Below are 22099 nucleotides of genomic sequence, written 5' to 3'. Positions count from 1 at the left end.
CTTCTAATAATAAAATAACATCATAAAAGCCAGTGAAACATGCGAATTTTTGCTATATATATGTTATATAAAATTTAAATTTTAAGATATATGTGATAAAAATTGCATAGTTTCATTTAAACTATAAAATGTTTCTAAAAGAGTTCAATATTATAGCTGATTAAAAATTATTTCATTATCACACTTATAGATTTATGTGTGTATGTGTGATATAAAATACAATAAATTCCTATTTACAATTGATGGTCAATATAATTGATAAAAAGTTATGTAAATAAATAAGTGTACAAAATTCCTGTAAAAGAGTGAACTTCCAATATGTATAAAGTATAAATTAGATAATATATAGATTAAAATTTCTGCTAAATTTTTCACAATTTTTAAAAATATATTTTGAGTTAAAAATATATAATAGTTAAAAAACTATATATATTATAAACATAATAGATAAATAATTTAAAATTTTTGCAACATTTTTTTCTATTTGTTATGCACATGCATATTTAGATACATGCATGTGCAGATATTTTTTAAGTATAATCGTTGTGTACTAACTTTTTAAAGCGATCTTTGTAGAAGTTGACTCTCTTTACTCTCTACTTTTTTATATATAGCTATCTCTTCTCTGGATATCACATAATTTTTAATATTTATTATATTGAACTTCGTTAAAGAAACGAAACTCGGCTTGAGATGCACAAAACTATGTAAATTACAATTATTTTTATCTTGAGAAACATAGTGATTATTGCACTTGCTTGTGCTTACTAAAAAAGTTTTAATGTTGTGCGTTACGTTTCCTGTATATCCTAATGATAATATTTATGAGCATTAAGAGATTTTATTCTGGAACAGTCTTCGTACTCGCCTCATCGTACACTACCTAATGGGAACCATTCAATAGTTTCGTTTGTCAAGTCAAGACGTCCGAGTGGTAAACTTATACCGCCGAGAAATTCATTTTCTTGCAATGTATCATGATTCCATATCGTTGCTTCGAGTGTTCTCTCTCTAATCACTTCTAGAGGCATTCTGTACTCCAACTAAAATGTGTAATAAAAATGTTAAAGCATGTATAAAAATATTAATATTAAACATTCCTTTCAATATTCAATCCCTTTTAATATATATTTTCTTGGTTCTTTAGAGCTTAATAAATTTAATTTTATTACTTACCATTTCCATAAATGATGGATGACAATTCTTCTTTACTACTTTCGTTTTCCGTTTCGTCACTTTTGTAGGATCGGGTTTAAGATATACTTTCACGTATGTATTTGGCTCTTGAGCATTAGCGACTTTAGGAAGTCCTCGGGCATGACAGACCATGACGGATAAAGTGCCACGAGTGTAGTGAAGAGACAACTTGATTTGACCGCTTTGTACGTTATCTCTGACTCTCTTCTCGGCCCACCAATTTCCAACTATTGTACAAAAAATGCATTGTGTTTTATTATCATCATAAATTAATTTCATTACAAGATTCAAACATTCGCAATTTGAAGATCGGTTAGACGATTCTCTTCAGATAAATTATATTTTTTGTACAAAATGTGATTTTTTCATTAACTCCATTCTTTTTTCTTCCGATTGAGTTATTTTTGAATATTCTAATAATTATGATATATTACGAATATGTTTCATATACATACATGTAACAATAAAAAAATATACACATATATATTTGAAAGAAATATTTATAATCAGAATATAATATTAGAATATACCTTTAACTTTACGCAAACGTATGTCGGCATTTTGTTGGTCTCGCAGCAATGGATGGAAAAAAGTATAAACCAGATCACTTTGAGATATTTCGGGTGCCATTTTAAATAGACTTACAAGGAATTTCTCTATATCTGCTCGCCGTTTATCAGCTACTTGTTTAATATTAGACCGTCCCACGCTTATTCCACTTGGTAAACTGTGAAAAAAATAAAAGGAGTCGAGATTACTCTCCCGAAATGTCGATAAATGGAGATGCTTTATATATGTATTTTTGTAAACATCTGCATTCGGAGGAAGATGATAATACGTATCGTTCGACGGATGTTCCGTAAATAAACATAGTTGAAACCGAACAGCTGTATTAAGCAATAGTGATATTGAGATATCTTTATACTACAGTTAAATAATGATTTTAAACAGTGCTTTAATTTTCATATACGGAATGTTCATATACGAAAGTTCTAAGTAATTCGTTTTTTACGATATTATTATGCTTAATGAATTTTGCGCTACGCTTGCCAATTAATCTTTGAGTGACTAAGACTGTTGAGATACGTCTAATATCGGATAATGTAAAGATAACGCATATCAAAAAATGCGATATTATGCGACGAAAGTTTTAGCGTTTAAGATATCTTTTTATATATGCTTTGTGAACTTTCTACGTGTCGTTTCTGTCTTGTCATAAATAAATATATATATATTTTTTTTATACAACTGCGGACAGTTTTTGTTTGTAACGCACACGTAGACTGATCTATAATCGCTTGAAATAATAATGGCTATGATTACATCGTAATTTAATTTCGCGTGAAAAAGTACTTGACATCTATTCTTCAGCCATCAAAGTGATGACTCTCCCTTGACAGTTCTGCACTGTAAGTATTTAATTATACTTTAATAGATAATAAAAACTATAATCTTTTATTACACGTTATCTATCTGTTGTATTATATTAGAAAAATTAATATTGAAAACCAGTAAAATGAGATAATATATTAATTTTAGGAGAAAGATATATATAAAATTATATTCAATAAATATACAGTAACTGTTATTTTCAAAGGAAATCTATCAAGTCACAACTTGGTAATACATAAGGATTTTTCTTTTCTTGTAAGAGTGAGTAATATATATTATATCTTCGCGTAATATATGTATAATAACACATTTGTATTAGTAAAAATATGAAATAGATTATTCATTATTGATTATAGATAGTTTAAGAATTTATTTAAAAAGATTTGATTTTTTATATAATATAGATTAATTTTCATTTTTAAAGATTTAATATTAACTTCTGGAAAGATGGGCTTAAAATGGTTTCGAGCACGTCTATCAATAAAAAAAGAAGCGTCTAAAGTTCCAGCAATGACGGGCTTATATCGGAGAGTTTCACCACGTTTTGAATCGAATACAACAATGCCGAAAAATGAAGATATCTTAAATTCTCCAGATATCTTAAATACTCCAACAGTCTCCAGTGATAATTATGCAATTGTAAACACAGAACCTTCTACATCCACCAAAAATTCAAACTTAAAAGAACAATCGTTGTCACAATATGAGGAATTAAATAATATAAATACAGAGCAAAATGATAGTTCAGATAAGAGCCGTTCAGATAATGAGCTAGTGATTTAATAAAAAAGAAAAATATTATAGAAAATGTTATAAAGATATCTCAAAAATGAAAGATAAATATTTCTCAATTCAGATATTTCTATGTGTTATATTTATCTATAATTATAATAATATTATCTTTTTATATAATTTATGTATTTAAAATTAGAATTTAATTTTAATTATATGTATATGCAATATATTATATATTGATATATAAAAATATAAAGTACTTAATATATAGATATGTAATGTATACAATTATATGATAATTTTGCAATACTTGCATTAAGTATTATAAAAAAATTATAATAATAAAAAGATAATAACAGATAAAAAATGTGTCGAGTAACATTTACCTGGCTACTTTAGCAAGTGGAAAATGTATGCATAATTTCTGGTAAAATTCACAAAACTCTTTATACGATCGGAATAGATATGTCGGGTCCGGTTGTCCTTTTCGTTGTATTCGTAGAATGTACATGTAATATTTTTCCGGATCGTAACGTTTTTGATACCCATGAACTTGCACGCTTGTTAATTGACCTTCCTGTTGCATTCTATAATAATTATAAAACAAACGTAACATTATATTAATTGCATAAATAACGATAAATAAATCAATTAATTGCTATTCGCGAGAAACCAGAAAATTCTCAGATTTTCGATGTTTCGCAGTTGTGATCGATTATAATATATAACAGTAAAGGTGGAAAAATATACTCACGTGTACGTGCGCGGAATAAAGGACAACAATTCTCCTTCGCTATGATCTCCGGAAAATCTGAGCTGCGCCAGATTATGCAAGAAAAAGTTGAACTGCGTGAACCAACTTTTCAACGAACTTTCTATCATTCGAGCAAAAGTTGCCGCTGCTTCAGGATTCGTTTGTCCGGGAAGCAGAGCCTTCTGTACGTAACTCACTGCGTCCATAGTTACCCCAGGAATACCGGACGAAGTCATCTGCGAAGTGGTGTACTCGTTCATTCTTGCTTTATTGAAATGATCTTTTATTTCGATATCGTGCAATTTTCGCGCTATAACATCTCGTTTATATGAATGACCGAAAAGATTCTTTCGGGATATTAAATCATCCATTGTATGTGTGAATCTATCTCTGTTAAGATGATAACAATAAATCCCCCTATTAATACGTTGATTTTTATTGAAATATTGTGATGACTTTATATTTAGAACGATTCTTGAATTTTTATTCACTTTCAGTAGCACTTCACTCTCAACATGATTGACTCAGACTGCTGCAGCATACAATATTTTGTAAGAGTGCGGGCGATAATGACCAATTAACTACATCATGTATAGTTTAATGCGATAGCGGTCCGCTTTCTGATAAAACATTACGGATAAAGCCCTTCCGTTGTGGCTTTATTGTTTTCATCGCGGTATCGTAGACCACATAACTCGTAAAATCTTTATTTAAAATGCGTTCTGTCTATATTCAATATTTGTATACATAATGTTTGCAAAATTTATATAAAATGCACTTGCATTTAGAGAAAGTATAAGTAATTAATTAAAAAAATATATGAATTAAAATATTTAAAAAATTGTATATCCTTTTAAAATAATTTAATTTTGCGTTATTTAAAATATATTCAATTTAATTGTACAATTTAAATAGATTATTTTAACACACACACACACATACACACATAATTTTTCTAGATTTAGTACATAGCACAAGATTGTATTAACTAGAAACGAGGAAACACTGTGTAATTATTAATTTGTTTATCCGTATTTTATATAAAAAAATGTATATAAAATATATCATAGCAAATTCAACTGTATGATTGTATAAAAAAACTGAGGAATCATAGAAAGTCATTAAGATTGCATTTGCATTTTTTCAATAGAAGAATTATTTTTCTTTAAGTATAAATATTATATAAAACATACCAGTCCAAAAAGATGAAGAATCAGATTTCCATGTTTTCGCACTATGTTAAAAGCTTGACAGCATAAATCCACGAAATGATGAAATTTTGCCGAAGGTTTATCACCACCATTTATAACATATGCCATATCTGATGTCAGCACAAACGGCGTTCGATCTCTAATTGAAAAAGTATAACATACCAAATCATGATTTTGATTATAATAGAAATTACATAATTATAATAAGAGAAAACATGTATCGTAATGTACGTAACTTGCTTAAGTAATGACAAATATATGTAAGCTACACAATAAATTGTCGTGCATCACCTCTTAAAGTTTCCAAACATTTGCGCATCTCCAAGAAATTTTCCAAAGTCGATGTGGAACAAATGACCAGACGTTTTTAGCATAATGTTATCATTATGCCTATCACAAATTCCTAAGATATAAGTGGCGACGCTGTAACCGGCGCAAGAGGCAGTAAAATTCTCCACCGCCCTTTCATATTCCAACTCCGAGGGATTATGCTTCGCTAGCCACTCTGCGATCGGTCGATCCTTAAACGATCCCGTTAGCCCAAATTCAACCTGGATCTTTCGTAATGTCTCTGCATTCGTCACCATCTCTATCATTCCACGTTTGTGACCGGTAGGTACGCAGGCAAAAGTGACAATTTTCAGATCGAGGCCTTCCTTTAACCACAACTTATCCATAATGCGTACCATTTGGAGAGTTAACATATCTTGTTGTAAATCATCGCCGACCTGAAAAGAAAAAACGCACCGCTAAATAAAACAATCTTACGGAACATTTATATTAGATTAGTTCGAAAACACGTACCTTGAAGATTGCCGGACTTATTACATTGTCGCAACTAATGAAGTTAATTTTCAACGGGAGAGTGAACGATGAGAAATAGGAGCACGTTTGTACGTTGATGCCAAATACTAACTTACTGGGAGACAGTGGTAAACACGTGCCGTCATCTTCCATTAACTGGCAGTGTATATTTTGTAAACCAATTTTAAGCGTCTCCATTCGTAACGATTCCTTCGTAACTTTGATATTTTCAGCTACTTCATGTAGATTCTGTGCAACAAATTTAAAATTAGCTATATTTAATGTAAAATCGAGATAGATAGGATGTTTCAGAAGATGAAAAGGTAAAAGCATGTCTTATAAATAAAAGTTTTATAATTTGGAAAAAAGTGGACCCAAATTCATATAACTTTTGTCCATCTTTATGATAAATAAAGTAGTATACGCTCTTAAAGCTTAGTCATCTATTTCTGAAACATCCTGTATGTATATTTATATAAAATTAAACGTACTTTAACTAGTAATTGTTGGGTCAGGAAACTTTTTCTCAGTGCATCTCCAATAACTGCGAGTAAAGCTCTTAACATTAATTGCAATCTTCGTTGATAACGAGCACAACTGATAGCTTTGTCATCTTCTACAGCGATTTCACCAGAATTCTGAGGAAAAATAATATCTTTTATTACAATGTATTCAATATAGAATAACTTTTATATGCAATAATATTGCGTAAGCAACTTTATTATTTCAATTTTATTGCTTATATAAAGAGAGAAAGAGAGAAATATATATAGAAATATTTTTTTAATCATTACAATTCATTTTTATTGTAATGAGAATTTTTGTTCCTATTAATGCTCAATACAAAATGCACAAGCAATTAATAATAATGTTACCAACGCTCATGATCACCCAACCTGTACCTGGGGACTTTGTCCTGGCAGCGCTTGAGTTAGCAACCAATAAATGTGATGAGCCACCCTTGGTGAAAATAAGGCACGCTCTAACAAGAATCGAGTAAGAGGTGAAGCTTCATATGTCTCGTGTTTCATTGCTTGAAGTAATTGCGGTAAATAATCGACAAGTTCGTCATTACTTAATTCGCGAATCCATCCAACTGCCATTTCTCTAACTTTCATATCTGGGAAACTGTAAGAAATAAGAAAAACGCGGTGTTCTACAAGAAACATTCCTTGTCTCTTAGAAATTTTATAACAGAGAAATAATTTTCAATAAAACCTACCATGGTAAAAGTAATTGTAGAGCTTGTACCGGAGGCAGCAAACTCCAAACTCTGAGTGAAGCATGTAAATCTGGCAAGCATGCCCAGTCCCAACTATGAGCAGCTAATAATACTTTAGGTAAAGCTTCGGGTCTGTCGTGCAAGTAATGTCTTTTCTCCCATAAAATTTCCCTTTCATCAATAGGCGGTCTGTAAATAAGAATTGATATTTATAAAATCCATTTTAAGATTCCGGAAAAATCTTTTTTATAATTATTAAATGAGAGTTATTATATATAAACAGCATACCTAGAGAATGTATCCTGCTGTGTAATATCTATTAATAATTCTTGTGTATTCTGATCTAACGAATTAAAGTCTAGCGATTCCACATCATAATCTCTCAACTCTGTGGGGAATAACACCTTTCCTCCATAATCAGGTAATTCTAAGCCTATAATGGGATGAGTATCACCACATGGATGAATTCCAGGTGCCGGTGCTGGGCCTAATCTTTTGTCTGCAATGGCTGGCCAAAGAGACAGAAAAAAACTTCCTTGGCTCATAACACTAGAATAGAAAATAAAAATGTATAAAAATGTGCACAAGAGTAAGCATATATAGATAGATATCTTATTAAAGATAAAAAAGGTTTGCTTGAAGAAAATGGCAAATTATTTATATATAGGACACGTCGTTTACCCGTCATAATCAAAGAACTGTATAGCACCCCATCCGAGTTCTTCCTTCTGCATCGCATTCTCTGCGGACGAGTTTGATTCGTGTTCGGCAGGTTGTAAAGTGCGGCCGTAAAGAACTACTACAAGTCTGGCTTCCCTTGGTACTTGACAGACACTTATTCCGCGAAATTCCAACCTAATATAAATTATAATTTTTTATTTATTTTTTATATAAACGTGATGAAAAGAGCTTGAAAAGAGGCGTCGTTCCCGTTCTTACCATGAATTAAATAAAATTCTTGGATAAAAATTTGTGCTGACTGTCATCGGTTCCGATAAAACTGGATTTCCTACCGGTCTAGTTCCATGAAAGATTTGAGCTGCTACTATATAATCGTCGTGTTTCCACGTAGTTGGCAACCTATGTAGAGCTCCGACCCGTACCAGAATAGTATCAATTACTTCCGACGAAATTAATGTATCTGTAAAGGAAACAATAATATATTATGATTTTAATATCATTTTTTTATGTAAAGTATTTTTTATATAAAAGAGTTTTTCTCTCTTACTCGTCGGATAGTCTCCTTTGGTATTTAATTGAAAATCAACTCTAAACGCATGACAGTACGTCTCGACAAGTTCTTGAACAGCATCACGAATTTTATGACAATGCGAAGAAATCACATCGGGAAACTTTTTTCTCAAAGTAACCACAGCATAATCGCCATCCTCGTGTATGATTTCGGGCTTTTTACATTCTATGTTGGCTGTGTGAGATTGCGGTAGAAATTGGCAGCAAGCATTTACAAAATTGTCAACAGCTTCGGTGATCTCGAACGTCTCGATGCTTCCCATTAAGGCACACACCGCTTTTACTGCTTGCACCACGCAATGTGGTTGAAGTTGAGGTAGTAGAACAGAACCTTGATTTGTATTCACCAATTGTAACGCAGCATTTTCCACGCGTTCCATTTCTTTCTCTACTGTTTCTGTAATTCAAAAATACAATGGCCATGTAAAAATATTGTAATAAAAAAATTTCTATATATCTATATGTGTGTATAATGATTGTACCTAGTAAAATAATTAATGTATCATACGAAATAGGCTGCAAAGGTTCATTTGGTAGAATATCTTCTAATTTTAGATACTGATCACAATTATCATCTTGCAGCTGAAAAAATAGCGTAATTAATGTTTAAATAACCATGCAAATGTTTATATAAATGTATATAACGCATGATACTGACTGTTCTAGCAAGTGACTGTTTAATTTGTGCTCTGCTCATTATAGCTAATTCAATATCCTTTTCTAACTTAATGCATTGATGTATGTATTCATATTGTGCTAAGGTCGTATTAGGTGCGAGATATTCAGCCAGGCCCCATACTCTTAAACAATATTTTTCTACGTTTACTGTATCCTCATCTTCTAAGGAACAAGCAACATTCAAGATAACGTGCTCAACGCTACAATTCACTGAAATATAATATTTAGAGTAATGTATAATGCAAAGAAGATTAAATTTAAAATATTAAATTTGTTTAACTTACCATTGCAAGTAAAAGATATGGATGCTGTAGGATCTTTATCACTATTGACTAATTGCGGATGAACTACTAATTTTATACTTGTGCCATCTGGATATAAATTCTCCATTATTGGGCTAACTACATATCCAATATTTGTAGTGGGATTATTAAACGGAAACTCGCCTTAAATAATGTCAAAATATCATAAATGAAATCGTGAATAATGGAGATGTGTATTAGTTAAAATGTAGCACAATGAAACATTTTACTCACTTCGTATAGACTTTATCATCTTATGAAATGCCTTCAGATCACAATCATGAAGAGATGATCTGGTTTTTATGACAGTTACATTCTCGTACAATCGTGTTTGACGCTTTTGCTAAAAATAAAATTAAATTGTAATTATTAAAATTAGCCTATAAGTAAATATGTATATTAATGAAAATAGATTTTGAAAAAAAATTAATAACAATATTCATCTTGATTGATTGATGATGAATAAATAAGTTAATAAGATTTTAAAATTCAATAAATTAATTATTTTTAAAATTGGAGTAAGAAGATAATAAAATTATGAATAATAAAGTTAGTATATTTATTTGAATTAAAGAAAATATATAGAATGGAATAAGTTTTAGAACGTTAAAAAAAGATAACATTATTCGTTAAAAGTTGGACAAAATTTTTCTGAGAAACTTACTCGACGGTCTAAAGAAGTTTTTCGTCTTTCTATGGTGTTCCATGCAGACGAATTGCGAGGAGGCAATGGGGGTGGTGCAGCTGGCGACATAGCCGGGGATTTTGCTGATTTTTCTACAGCAGCATAAACTGGATCCGAGTTAACGCTTTCGTTTGTGCTGTACATGTAATCAAATGGATCGAACGGATCGTATACACTGCCACTAACTTGCGATTGCAACTCTGTAAAAAATTGGTCTATTAATAACGAAGAATTTTCTTTTTACTTATATATGAGAGATATATTTTTAGACATATATTTGAAATTTTATATTACATAACATCAATAATTTAGTATAATTTCTATCTAAATAGGTCTGTTCTTTTCAGCTGAACTGGCTATATTAGTTCAGAGATTGTTTATTTTTGCTCGACATTGGAAGGAAAAAGATAACCTTTGAACTAGTTTAGCCAGTTCAGCTGAAAAGAACAAACTTAATGTTATTTAAGAAACAAGAATAAAGACATAATGTCATAAATATAATGTCTTTCTCTCTTTCTCAGAAATATACTTATCTTTATTTTAGAACGTAACTAGTTAATGATTCGAAAAATCAATTGTCTAAACTTTTCATAATTAGTTTAAATAATAAAGATTCTTCTGTTCAATATAAAATAAAATTTACCGTCTCTATTTTCTTGCGTAGGATCATTTCTACTGTCAGTTTTAATAAGTAATGGATCAAACGCTTCCAATACGCTAACTCGCACATTTGTTTTGTCTTCCGTTTGCTCAAAACTATTCAAATCTATAAGATTGCTATTTGGTTTCTTTTCTATCACTTTTAACACGTTTAACTGTTCATCATCTATACAGAATACCGGTATTGCCGGGGCACACATGGCAGGTGCAACAGTTGGTCTATAATTTGCAGGCAATGGAGGAATCTAAAAGAAAAATGTACAACTTTTGATATAATTATTTTCTTTGATTATATTTCATGTATTGATGAACAGCCCTTGCTTGAAAAGCTAGCGATACAAGTATATATAATGCAAATATTATTGCATTCACTAGAAGAAAAGCAAAGTGTGAGAACTTATTTGGTTAATTGGTATATCTTATGCTATATTTGTAATATTGTATAAAAAAAAATAAATAAAAATAGATTACTTTAATAAAAATTACTATTAAAAAAAAAGAAAATAATATAAGCATCTCTCAAATCAGATATATAAGATACCTGTCTGAAGAAAAGATGGTTAAAGATAATAAATTTCCATGCAGGCTGTAAGAAAGATTGTATTTTAACAGACTGCTTTGTATTAATTATTTATAAATAAATCTGATAAAAAAAAGAAAAAAAAGGAAAAAAATATTTGTAGGCTGGGAATGTTCGTTTCAGAACAAAGATTTTATGTAAATTTGTACTACCTGTGGTGCAATATCAGGTACATTGTTGCTAACACTATTAGCTCTTGACATGATAGGACTAATTCCCGGTGTTCCTGGTGTACATGGTGCTGTGGAAGATCGCGGACCTGGAGAAAGAGAATGATATCTAAAATCTCTGGAATGATATGCGCCAGCTGAGCTATTACTTCGAGACACTCTTGATTGTTTCTTCAATAATGATGGGTGTGTATCCCAGTTAGGTTCTATTGGTGCTTTTCTGTAACAAAAAATATTCGTTTTATATAAGGACATAAAATTGTTGATGTTTTAACTAAAGAAGAATGACTAATCAAATATTTTAAATAATGTGAATTTATAAATCACTGGATTAATAGTTCATTTCTTATATTAAGTCTGATAATTTAGTTTATATAAATATTAAAATAAAAATAATAAAATTATATATAAATTGTATATATAAAGATAAATTTTATATAAAAAATTATTGTTAGCAAAAAATATATTTTATGTATTATCATATAAAAATATTACGGAGGAGGTGGAGGTGGGGCTGAGCAATAGTCAGCCAGATTATCCTGCTTCACAGAACTTGTAAAATTGATTAAGTCATTAGAAGGACCCTGACTTGCAGCAGTGGCCGTTGAATTTCTTCTACATGGTATTGGAGGTGGCGGTGCTAATATTACAGTATTCTTTTGATTTGTTTGATTGTTAATGGATCCTGGTCTTGGTCGACTTCTGCATTGAGATCTGTTGAATATTAAATATTAGATTATTTAATCATTTCTTCGCACAGACCAAAACACTTATAATCTTTACCTTTCTCTTTGCGAACAATCTGTTTCCGATGTAGCACTATTGCATACATTGTTCTGCGTAATGCATGATTGTTCCACATTACTGAATTCCGAGCGTAATTTTTCTAATCTAAATTTCTCTAGAGCCAAGCTTTCCAAACTGAGGGCTTGAGCTCGTTCCAGATCTTCTTGAAACTGTCTTTCATGGTCAATCACCGCAGTCCTTTGATTGCAGGTACTTCTATCGTAGTGTGACATCTAAAATCAGATATAAAAAATATTTTAATATAAACGTTGACATTTTGACATAAGTTGTAGGATTATGCTCATCATATTAATAATGCTCCAACAATTCAAGTGTGAGTACATAAATGTAGACTCTTGATACCCAAATAAAAAACAGCAATGTAAATCACTCTAACCTACATCAAACAGAGAGATGCGATAAAATAACAATATTGAGACTTCCGCTCCGTTTTAACGAGGTGGACGATCTCCAAGAGAAGGTTCTGTTCCGGGAGATCACCTATTTTGCATTATTTTCATCATGTTGCTCCATTTTATATAAACATCTCGCACACATATATCTCTCTCTTAGACGGAATCACAGAAGCAGGGACAGATTGACAGATCTCTCGAGTTTCTCGCAAATGCTGACGACGATGCGTACGCTACTGGTCGTCAGTAATGTAATATTAACATCAACGCGCGATAAGAATATATCTAGAAGGAGAATCGCGCGATAAAACTTGCGGCGAGTTGCAGCGCGTTTAAAGGGCCGAGTTATCGCTTCCGCGGACGGAAGAGATATCTTAGCTCACCGTGGCATTATTCCCGAAGAAGCGTTGTCCCCCGTTGACAGGTGCTCCTCGCAAGCATCCGTGTCCGTAAGCGTCCTTTCTCTCTTTTCGTTAACGTCGTCCTCGCCTGTAGCGCGCTCCGTTTTCTCGCGGGCGAATAATCTGCTCGCGAATTTCGCGTTCTCCCGACTTTAAATTTCCATAGTCGCGAGTGCGTTAAAAATCTGCGCCTGAAAAAATATTTCCACGGATTTTTACGAATCGCGAATATATGCGAGAGTGCACTGACTCGCGAATACTGTTATTACGATCGGTCAACGCACGGATTTGCGACGAGTAAACAGCCGGAGAGGAGCGGCGCACGGAGGTACAAGGCACGACGAAACGGCACTGTGTATAGCGGTCGTAATAATAGCGGCCGTCACGAAGAAAAAGAGAGAGAGAGAGGGGGAGGGGAGAGAATACAGTGGTAGCGTTAACTCTTTCCGTTGTTGTGCAGTACCTTTAACAAGCGAAGCGCGCAGTCCGCCGCGCAGCGACTACGTGCCGCGCGCTCCGATCAGCTGACGACGATGGAGCCTTATTTGATTACGACCGATTCAATTTATGGTCTGCGTAGGATCGCGGAGTAACGTTCGGCTCTTTCGACACGTACACACATATATACTATGCCGTTAAGATTTAGGATCCTTTTGTTTATGCATACATATACTTATTGTTAAAGCAAGACATAAATTAAAGAATAAACATATGATAAGATAAGAAAGTTTAAGAGTTAAAGCATTAGAGAATAAAATAAATGCGTGGGACTTATTTGTGCATTATATGTTATATGAGAAATAAAAACTTCGTACTTTAATAGCACGACATATTTTGTACAATTATTATTGCGCGCTATTCATATATTATGCAAATAGTTTTACAAGTACAAAAATTAAGTACACTGTTTCTTTGGAGTTGATTATTTCTCTAAAAACAATGTATACATGTACAAAATAATGAGGTAATTTCTCACACAAACTTAATTTTACTAAGTATACATAATGCATGTGACATAGATAAGTACGCATGAATTTCTATTATAATTATGTGAATAATTTTGTACTTAACAAACATTATTTTGTTAACTAAAATTATTCATATAATTGTATTAAAGATATATAAATTTTTGCACTAATTTTATAAATATATAAAAGCAACTTATATACATATAATTTATTACTATTATTTTTTCGATTAAAGTAATTTTTTTAAACATATATTAAAAGTATATATATTTCTAAAAGTATTGTAAAAAATTCTAAAAGATTGTATGAATGATTATGATTACACGTATATCATTAAATCGATGTAACATTTGTGATAATATATAATTGATAATATTTTAATGATTTTATATGTGTATCAATTTCTTTTATTTTCTAATAAAACTAGCAGAAATTATTTATTCCTTTTTACGAAACGAGATATATTTTTTTATTAAAATGACTTTTTAGAGAAAGATTGTTTCAAGATTAAGAAAATTAAATTTCTTTCAATTTTTCTATAATATACATATATCCGGATTCTAGTAAACAATGAATTCTTCGTTTAAAATGCTTCTGATTATAGTTTTTAATTAAGTAACTTATACAAAATACCACAAGGAAAGAAACAACAGCTGATATTCTATTTTTGCCGCCAATTAACCACACATATTATTAAGTATAATATATTTGTGATTGCGCTTTTATATATATGTACATTTAATATATTTAATCATATATTTCTAAGAATTTTCTTTAAAAAATTCCTAAACATTTTTTTTTAAATAAAAAATCGACAGATCTCTAGATGGTTGGAATAATGGTGAGCCAAAATCCTTTTTCGCTCGTGGTCACGAGACTTCGTTTGCTAAATTTTATCGGTACAATAGATCTTTCGCACATTTCCACTCGATGATCCTTGAGGAACGATATTATCCCCATCTTGATTTCCAGCAAGGCAAATCGCGTTCCTACAAAGTTACGAAATCGTGAATACATCATTTCAGCAATTATGACAATTATTTAATAGCGGTTTCGAAACAAGCTTATTGAATTGTAACAGATGGTTTTTTTTTGTAAAAAGTGCACGATACATTTTCATGGTGATTGTCCTCCATATTGCATAAATTTGCAATGCTTCATATTGCATATAAATTTGTATGCTCAAGCAACTTTGTGTGCATCTTACTTTTCAAATAAATAATGATTAAACGAATTATCGAATAAGTTTCGCAAATATTACGCAATTAAAAAAAATATGCTTTCTTATTTATGTTAATTATTATATATTTTCTTATTTGTCAATTATTAAAATTAAATGTTAAGATTAAATTAAATTAAAGATTAAAGATATAATGAGTTAAATGATAATTATACACAATTTAATATTGTTTTGTTTTTAGAATAAACATAAATGATAATGATCAAAGATAAACAGACTTTCTAAAATCTATGAATCGATAAGCGAGATTATATGGGATTTGGAAAATCTATATATAGATGATTTCTTATCGACAAATAATTCTATCACTGTTTTCAAGCACCGACTATAATCAAACTTTTTTTGGTTTTATACAAGCGAAGCAATGAGTGACGCAACAATGTGCGTTGAGTCAGCAAATTATAAATTCCGGATAAGCTGTTTGCTTAACTTGCAGTTCGTGCAATACGCAATACCATTTATAGCTATTCTACAGAAAAATTAAAATTGAAAATAGACTATTGAGTAAAAATTACTTAATAGATTTTGTTTGACTAAAAGCATAGTCAAACAAAATCTATTTAACTTTTCTTATATAAATTTTTAACTTTTTAAAAATACACTTAAAACATTTTAAAAATACACTTAAAACATTCAATTTAATATTGCAATAAAAAGACAGTATAACAGAGAGGCTAAATAAATAAAAATCAATACCTATGCAATTTCGTGGCCCTTCTCCAAATGGAAGATATGTGTAAGGATGTCTTGTGCGTTTATTCTCTTCTGTAAATCTTTCAGGATTGAATTTTGTCGGATCAGGATAATAATTTGGATCATGATGAAAGCCATAAATCGGTATAATCACCCGCATACCGGCTGGCAATTCCACTTTACTATTAGGTATCTGGTAATTATACTCACACTTCCGAGATAGCAATGGGGCTGGCGGATACTTTCTGAGAGTTTCTACGCACATTTTTATGTTTGTAGTAATTTTATCCAAATTTTATTTTTATTGCTATGATTTTTATGGTGAATGCATTCGAAATTACTAGTCAAAATTTGTCGTAAATGTAAATCTTTTAATAATTATTTTAATAATTTAAATCTTTTTAATAAAGATAACAACAAAAAATAAAAGAATAGTAATGAGTTATAATAATCTTTTTTTATAGTCAATATGACTTTGACCTCAGAAATATGCATGTTCCAATTTTTTGAGAAAATTAAGATTAAAATTATAAAAAGGATTATAGATCAGCGTAATTTATCATTTATATTAAATTTAGTCTCTTGTCTAGTTGCCAAATATAAATCTGATGTCAAAATAAATTTTAAATGAAAGTTAATATGACAAATGTAAAAATTAATTTTCTTGAAAACAATTACATATGAAAGTTTTATAAATAACTTAATAATTTAGTGTTAAAGATTGATTTGTCAGATTTTTAAAATTAAAAATTAAAATTTAAAATAGTCTTTTTTTACAACTTTAATTGCAAACTTCTTGAAATTGTGATGTAATACAGTATTTCTGAGGCTAAAATTGTACTCATTGCTAGAAAATTACAGAATGATTATTCTCTTTCCCTCTTTAATAATTGGATTGTATCGTAATCGAGTGCATACCTAATATTACCATATCGAGATACTTCATCTCTTGTACTACGTCGTAAGTTAATTTATTATCTCGTGCTTCTATGGCATTGCGTATATCCTGTCTGGTTCTTTCTTGGACTTCCTGATTCAAAGCTAACTCGTAAAGACAGAATGCGATGGTGTTCGAGGATGTTTCGTAGCCAGCGGTGAAGAAGACGAAAGCTTGCGCTGCAATAGCGTTTTCGTCTAATTCTACAAAAATAATGGATTCTTTTTAGCTTATTTTCAAGAATAAAAAAGACGAATGCTCTCTTCCACGATTCATTTTACCAATTTCCTTTGCCGCTTGGGTGTCCTCGTTGCAGATTTGCGCGCTAGATTCGTTCTCCAGAACGCCCTTGTTCTTTAATTCGACCAGTAGGTCCATGAAGTCGTGTCTTCGAGTATCATTTTTCTCTCTCTGATCGATCATCTGCGACACCACGTCCTTGAAGAATCTGGTGACATTCGGATCGATGATTTGTACGCCTAGCAGCTTGTACAACTTCGGCATGGCCGTTCGCAGCATCCTCCAGAGGGTCGTCTTGTAGCTCGGCTTCGAGAGCCTCTTCGCCGCCCGATGAAATTCGGATTCCTCATCAGTGAGAGCGTGTATCTGTATGCCGAAGGCACAGCTACCGATAACGTCGATGGTGAATTTCGCTGCGAGTTCCCGCACCTCGATTGTATTACGATCCGCGTTGCAGCTTACGTCGATGAGCCTCTGCAACTCCTCGGAGCACTCCACCAACAGGTAGAACATCCGCTTCAGTTTGCCTGACGAGAACGCGGGTGTCAATTTCGACCTGAGGCCCTTCCACTTGCGTCCTTCGAGATTGAACAGATGCCCGGAGAGTGGATCCTGATGCGGTATACATAATTAAAATGGGATTGACATTTTAACATCAAAGCTTCATTATATCATGCCTTATATTATTTTTGAAGATTTAGTGTAATTAGACAAGCTCAAGAAATTATCTGTTTTTTTTTTTATCTAAAGAAAGAAATAATAATTACCTGAGTGTTATTAATTGGAATTCCACGGTTCGTGAAGTAAGCAAAATCTTTGACAAATACACTCTTTACCAGATCGGGATCGCGTAAGATTAATACCGGCGTTCTTACGCGGAACGCGCCGAAGAATCTTTCATCTTTGAACCACTGGTACATTTCTTTGATACCTTCCGGTTGTGACTTTTGGAATAAAAGTAGGGAACCGAAATTTCCAACGAGCACGGTTGGCTTTCTGAATGGTACACCGCGACATTGCCAAAAATCAAAAGTCGCCTTAAGATAAAAGTATAGGCTACCAAGAAGAAGTCCGATAAGCAAGAAGGGATCTAGTAACACCGTTACAAAATCAAGCATTTTCAATTTTTTTCGATGCACGAGTTAAAAAAAGATATAATTTTTTATAAACATAATTTATAATTTATAATATAAATAATAATTTACAGCTTTATTTATATTTATAAATAATTATTTATAGCTTTGTATCTCACATAAGTGATCCAATTAATAATTTTTAATCTTCAATACACAACATAATTTTTAATATAATTTTCAGACATACATTTCACATATACGGGTTTATATTAATTTAATTGTTAAACTGAATCATTTGCATCAAATATCGATTCAACATCGTCGCATTATCATAGTATAATGCAGTTGTGATTGTTTGATGGCGTCGAGATCTATTTTTAAATCTATTTTACAAACATACACTCTTAATCGCACAAAGAGCATTTAAAGGAGATAGATTATGATGTTCATGTTTGCACTGCGATTACATGTGAACTTTAACACACATATACAAATCGTTCGCACGCAGCTGTTTAGCGTAGATCACTTCTTAACAACCTGCTGCTTTAAAAACATTATTTCATCATTTAATATACTTTCTGTCAAAATTAAAATGGTTTAACTTTTATTGTAATATCAAGTATTACATGTATAAAAGTTGCAGAAGTTTCTTTTATATATTTTTAAGAATTTTAAGAACAGAAGAAAAGATAGGAAAAAAGTTTTTCTGTATATAGTTAATTTTCTAAGAATTTTATATAAATTCTATTGTGTAATTTCCAATTTCACTGTTTCTGTTAAAATATTTGATATAGGTATATACATCTATTCTCTCTAATTGTAAGATGATAATAATTTAAAACAAAAAGTCATCCGTGATTAATTTCTGAACATCAGCTAAAGGATTTAATTGCATTTCTTTATCTGATTTTTGATTTTATAAAAAATTTGCCTCTTTTCTGAGTTTAAAAACTATCAATTTTGTTTAAGATTATAAAATATTTTAAAAATTATATATTTTGCATTAAAATTAGCATGTAATAATAGAGAGAAACTTAAGTAATTAAAACAGAAAACACGTATATCATTTTATTAAGTGTAATATATCATTAATTCTGTAACGCGCATATATATGGTATATTAGATTATTATTTTATATAGATTTATTTTATTTTTATATATACTGCAACGCGATATTTCAAGTTTTGCATATTTAGACAACTCTTTCTTTCACTCCGTTTACGCTGTTACGTGACGTCAATCATTAATTTGATGCATTCCGGTTTTTTTCATTTAATAACTGCACACTCATTCACTCACTGGCCGATTACGTTCCGCAGTCCGTGAACTTGACAATTCGATAACGAATCGCTTCGATCTCATTTAATTTGACATAAAAGGACACATAGAAATGTCGTCGTCGCACTAGAAAACATTTCACGACATTCCAGTTTTATTTGACATTACTAAGCGTTCGCGATTTTCCAGCAGCGAATGTGCCGCGATCATCACCGTGCGATCGAAGAGGATAGGAATGGATCCGGTGGGAGAAAAAAAAATAAACAATACTGTGTATATATTCAATAGGTGTGGACGCACGCATATGTTTATATGTTGCGTCGTATCGTTCTCGAAAGACCTCCCACCACTAAAAGCTATCAATACGAATGCCACGCATTTATAGAGACCTTGCTCGCTCGGAGTCAGTAAATCGGAAGAGTTCGTAGCTGCTGATTTCTCTTTCGCGGATATCCGAGATTTTATCTTTTCGAGAAAGATTTTTACGCTTTTCCTTCTCTTTTTTACTACACTGAAAAAATATTTGTTAACTTGACTAAACTTTTCAATTAAATTACTATTTTGTTAATTGAACATATGTATATGCATTAGTATAATATACGTTTCGTTATGAGATTTAATATATATTTAATTTAAATATTTTTATATGTTCAGTTAGCAAAATAATATTTAATTGAAAGTTTAGTCAAGTTAACATATTTTTTTTCAATGTAGGAATTATTAATTCCTGCACATACTAAATAAGAGACAGACCTTATTCTATCGAATTTTTTCGCGCGACTCTGACAATTTTCTCGTATCGCATAAATATTTAATTGTAATCAATGAATAATAATGAGTAATAAAATGAATGCTTTTTTTTAGCAGACAAAATAAAAACAGAAGCTAATCTATTTGGTTGCACTACTTATATATCAAACACGAATAGCATACATTATATATGAGAAATCGATTAGATATATATATATAATTATCCATTGAATAAATTTTTACGCTTTTCCTTCTCTTTTTTACTACACTGAAAAAATATTTTGCTAAACATTGTGCAATGCGTTGTTAATCTAATATAGATCAAGATTTACTGGAGATTTGTAGAACGTGACTGATTGTACAAATCATTATCTTTATAATACGATCAAATATGTTATCAAGATGCCAATAAATACATTCAGATGTTCTTTTATATTTTTATGTTGTATAATACAATAATTTTATGTTGAAATTCATGTATTTAAAACATGACAGCTGATCTCTTAAGTCGTCTTATGAACGTCAAGTATCATATGAATCTTTTATCATTTTCAATTTAACTCTTCATCAATTATTTGCATAATTAAATAAATATATATAACTTAAACCAATCCAGAAGAAATAGATCCACATTTCTTTTCCGGAATAAAACAAATCTTAAAGTTGGGTGCTGGACATTCTCCTTAAATTTTTCGCTTCAAGATCGATATCGATCTATTTCAAGTTAAATACTTTTTCGAATTAAGATATTTCGCGCATTCTGTTATGTGAATATCTGGCACCTGTCTTTAAAAAATTAATTTTTCAATATGTAGAATGGCAGTAAATTCTTTCTAAATCTGCTCTTCTCTGAATATAAATTTTGATTGACATTGCAAGAAATAACTACAAACAAATCGCCTGTATGAAGTTAGCCCCCCATTTTTCGAATTTTATAATTTTAAAGGTTGTTCCAGGTTGTTCTAGACTTGTTCTAAATTGTTCCAAAAGATCAAATTTAAAAAATAAAAATTTTCGCGAAAAATGGAAAAAAACGATTTTTTGACCTGGCCCCCCATTTTTCGAAAATCGAACTTTTAAAGGTTGTTCCAGATTGTTCTAGTTGTTCTAAACATTGTTCCAAAGTGATAATTCCCTAAACAAAATATTTCACGAGATATAATAAAAAAATAGTTTCGTGCGCCAAAACAGTTTTTTTACGTTTTCGGCTATAGTTATTATCTCTTAAACACCAAACTGTATATTTTAGCTAAAAACGAACAGAACAACCTGGAACAACTCTCAATTTTGCTAGAACATAATTTTAAAGAGTACTTTACTCTTGGAAATAAACATATTTTTGTTGTTTTTTCGTGTTTTTCGACCGATAACGACGTGACAGCGGTCCCAAACTATAGAACAATTACGTACTGGCATAGAACAACTTGGAACAACTCTCAGTTTTGCTAGAACATTATTTTAAAGGGTACTTTACTCTTGGAAATAAACACATTTTTCTTGTTTTTTCGTGTTTTTCGACCGATAACGTCGCGACAGCGGTCCCAAACTATAGAACAATTACATACTGGCATAGAACAACTTGGAACAACTCTCAGTTTTGCTAGAACATCATTTTAAAGGGTACTTTACTCTTGGAAATAAACAAATTTTTTTTGTTTTTTCATCTTTTTTGCCCT

The 22099-nt window shown here is 31.0% G+C and overlaps 3 protein-coding genes across 11 annotated transcripts; 1 reads left to right on the top strand and 2 right to left on the bottom strand.

Annotated features, from left to right (window-relative positions):
* Positions 1 to 448: 448 nt before the first annotated feature.
* Positions 449 to 13757, bottom strand: Pi3K68D (phosphatidylinositol-4-phosphate 3-kinase catalytic subunit Pi3K68D). Of its 7 annotated transcripts, XM_085483587.1 has the most exons (27): positions 13224 to 13695; positions 12425 to 12660; positions 12137 to 12355; positions 11791 to 11861; positions 11624 to 11730; positions 11433 to 11477; positions 10875 to 11136; positions 10211 to 10431; positions 9781 to 9889; positions 9529 to 9690; positions 9225 to 9454; positions 9049 to 9148; positions 8544 to 8963; positions 8255 to 8456; positions 7997 to 8170; positions 7604 to 7864; positions 7316 to 7504; positions 6996 to 7221; positions 6585 to 6731; positions 6094 to 6342; positions 5581 to 6017; positions 5272 to 5428; positions 4079 to 4314; positions 3711 to 3911; positions 1728 to 1924; positions 1177 to 1424; positions 449 to 1043 (listed from the first exon to the last, which is right to left on the bottom strand). In XM_085483587.1, the coding sequence occupies exons 2-27, from the start codon at positions 12658 to 12660 to the stop codon at positions 870 to 872; spliced, it is 5280 nt and encodes a 1759-aa protein (XP_085339713.1). In that variant the 5' UTR covers positions 13224 to 13695; the 3' UTR covers positions 449 to 869. The 7 variants fall into 7 exon arrangements, with proteins under 7 accessions (XP_085339713.1, XP_085339712.1, XP_085339709.1 ...); XM_085483586.1 differs by lacking the exon at positions 13224 to 13695 and adding an exon at positions 13705 to 13757 and having other exon boundaries at positions 11624 to 11861; XM_085483583.1 differs by having other exon boundaries at positions 11624 to 11861.
* Positions 2325 to 3441, top strand: LOC114939723 (uncharacterized). Its single transcript, XM_029314148.2, has 3 exons — positions 2325 to 2606; positions 2737 to 2850; positions 3014 to 3441. Exon 3 carries the CDS (start codon positions 3037 to 3039, stop codon positions 3370 to 3372), a length of 336 nt encoding a protein of 111 aa, XP_029169981.1. The 5' UTR covers positions 2325 to 2606; positions 2737 to 2850; positions 3014 to 3036; the 3' UTR covers positions 3373 to 3441.
* A 1111-nt stretch (positions 13758 to 14868) lies between the features above and the next one.
* Positions 14869 to 20032, bottom strand: LOC114939722 (putative cytochrome P450 6a13). Of its 3 annotated transcripts, none has more exons than XM_085483657.1 (6): positions 19695 to 20032; positions 18087 to 18938; positions 17361 to 17931; positions 17061 to 17282; positions 16146 to 16397; positions 14869 to 15198 (listed from the first exon to the last, which is right to left on the bottom strand). In XM_085483657.1, exons 2-6 carry the CDS (start codon positions 18435 to 18437, stop codon positions 15032 to 15034), a joined length of 1563 nt encoding a protein of 520 aa, XP_085339783.1. In that variant the 5' UTR covers positions 18438 to 18938; positions 19695 to 20032; the 3' UTR covers positions 14869 to 15031. The 3 variants fall into 3 exon arrangements, with proteins under 3 accessions (XP_085339783.1, XP_085339784.1, XP_029169980.1); XM_085483658.1 differs by having other exon boundaries at positions 18087 to 18935; XM_029314147.2 differs by having other exon boundaries at positions 18087 to 20032.
* Positions 20033 to 22099: the final 2067 nt, after the last annotated feature.

Source organism: Nylanderia fulva, unplaced genomic scaffold (genome assembly GCF_048542155.1).
Source record: "Nylanderia fulva isolate GAGA-0341 unplaced genomic scaffold, ASM4854215v1 Scaffold26, whole genome shotgun sequence".
NCBI lineage: Eukaryota > Metazoa > Arthropoda > Insecta > Hymenoptera > Formicidae > Nylanderia > Nylanderia fulva.
Note: the sequence above shows the minus strand (reverse complement) of the source record. Positions and strands in the feature narration are given on the sequence as shown.

Excerpts from the sequence above, each read along its gene's own strand:
- LOC114939723 (XM_029314148.2), top strand. The coding sequence starts at position 3,037 with ATGGGCTTAAAATGGTTTCGAGCACGTCTATCAATAAAAAAAGAAGCG.
- Pi3K68D (XM_085483586.1), bottom strand. The coding sequence starts at position 12,660 with ATGTCACACTACGATAGAAGTACCTGCAATCAAAGGACTGCGGTGATT. Across the intron at positions 11,478-11,623 it reads TACCTGATATTGCACCACAG|CCTGCATGGAAATTTATTAT; the intron begins GTAGTACAAATT and ends TCTTTCTTACAG. Across the intron at positions 9,455-9,528 it reads CATATCTTTTACTTGCAATG|TGAATTGTAGCGTTGAGCAC; the intron begins GTAAGTTAAACA and ends ATTATATTTCAG.
- LOC114939722 (XM_029314147.2), bottom strand. The coding sequence starts at position 18,437 with ATGCTTGATTTTGTAACGGTGTTACTAGATCCCTTCTTGCTTATCGGA. Across the intron at positions 17,283-17,360 it reads CCAAGCGGCAAAGGAAATTG|AATTAGACGAAAACGCTATT; the intron begins GTAAAATGAATC and ends TTATTTTTGTAG. Across the intron at positions 16,398-17,060 it reads TCTCGATATGGTAATATTAG|AAACTCTCAGAAAGTATCCG; the intron begins GTATGCACTCGA and ends AAATGTGCGTAG.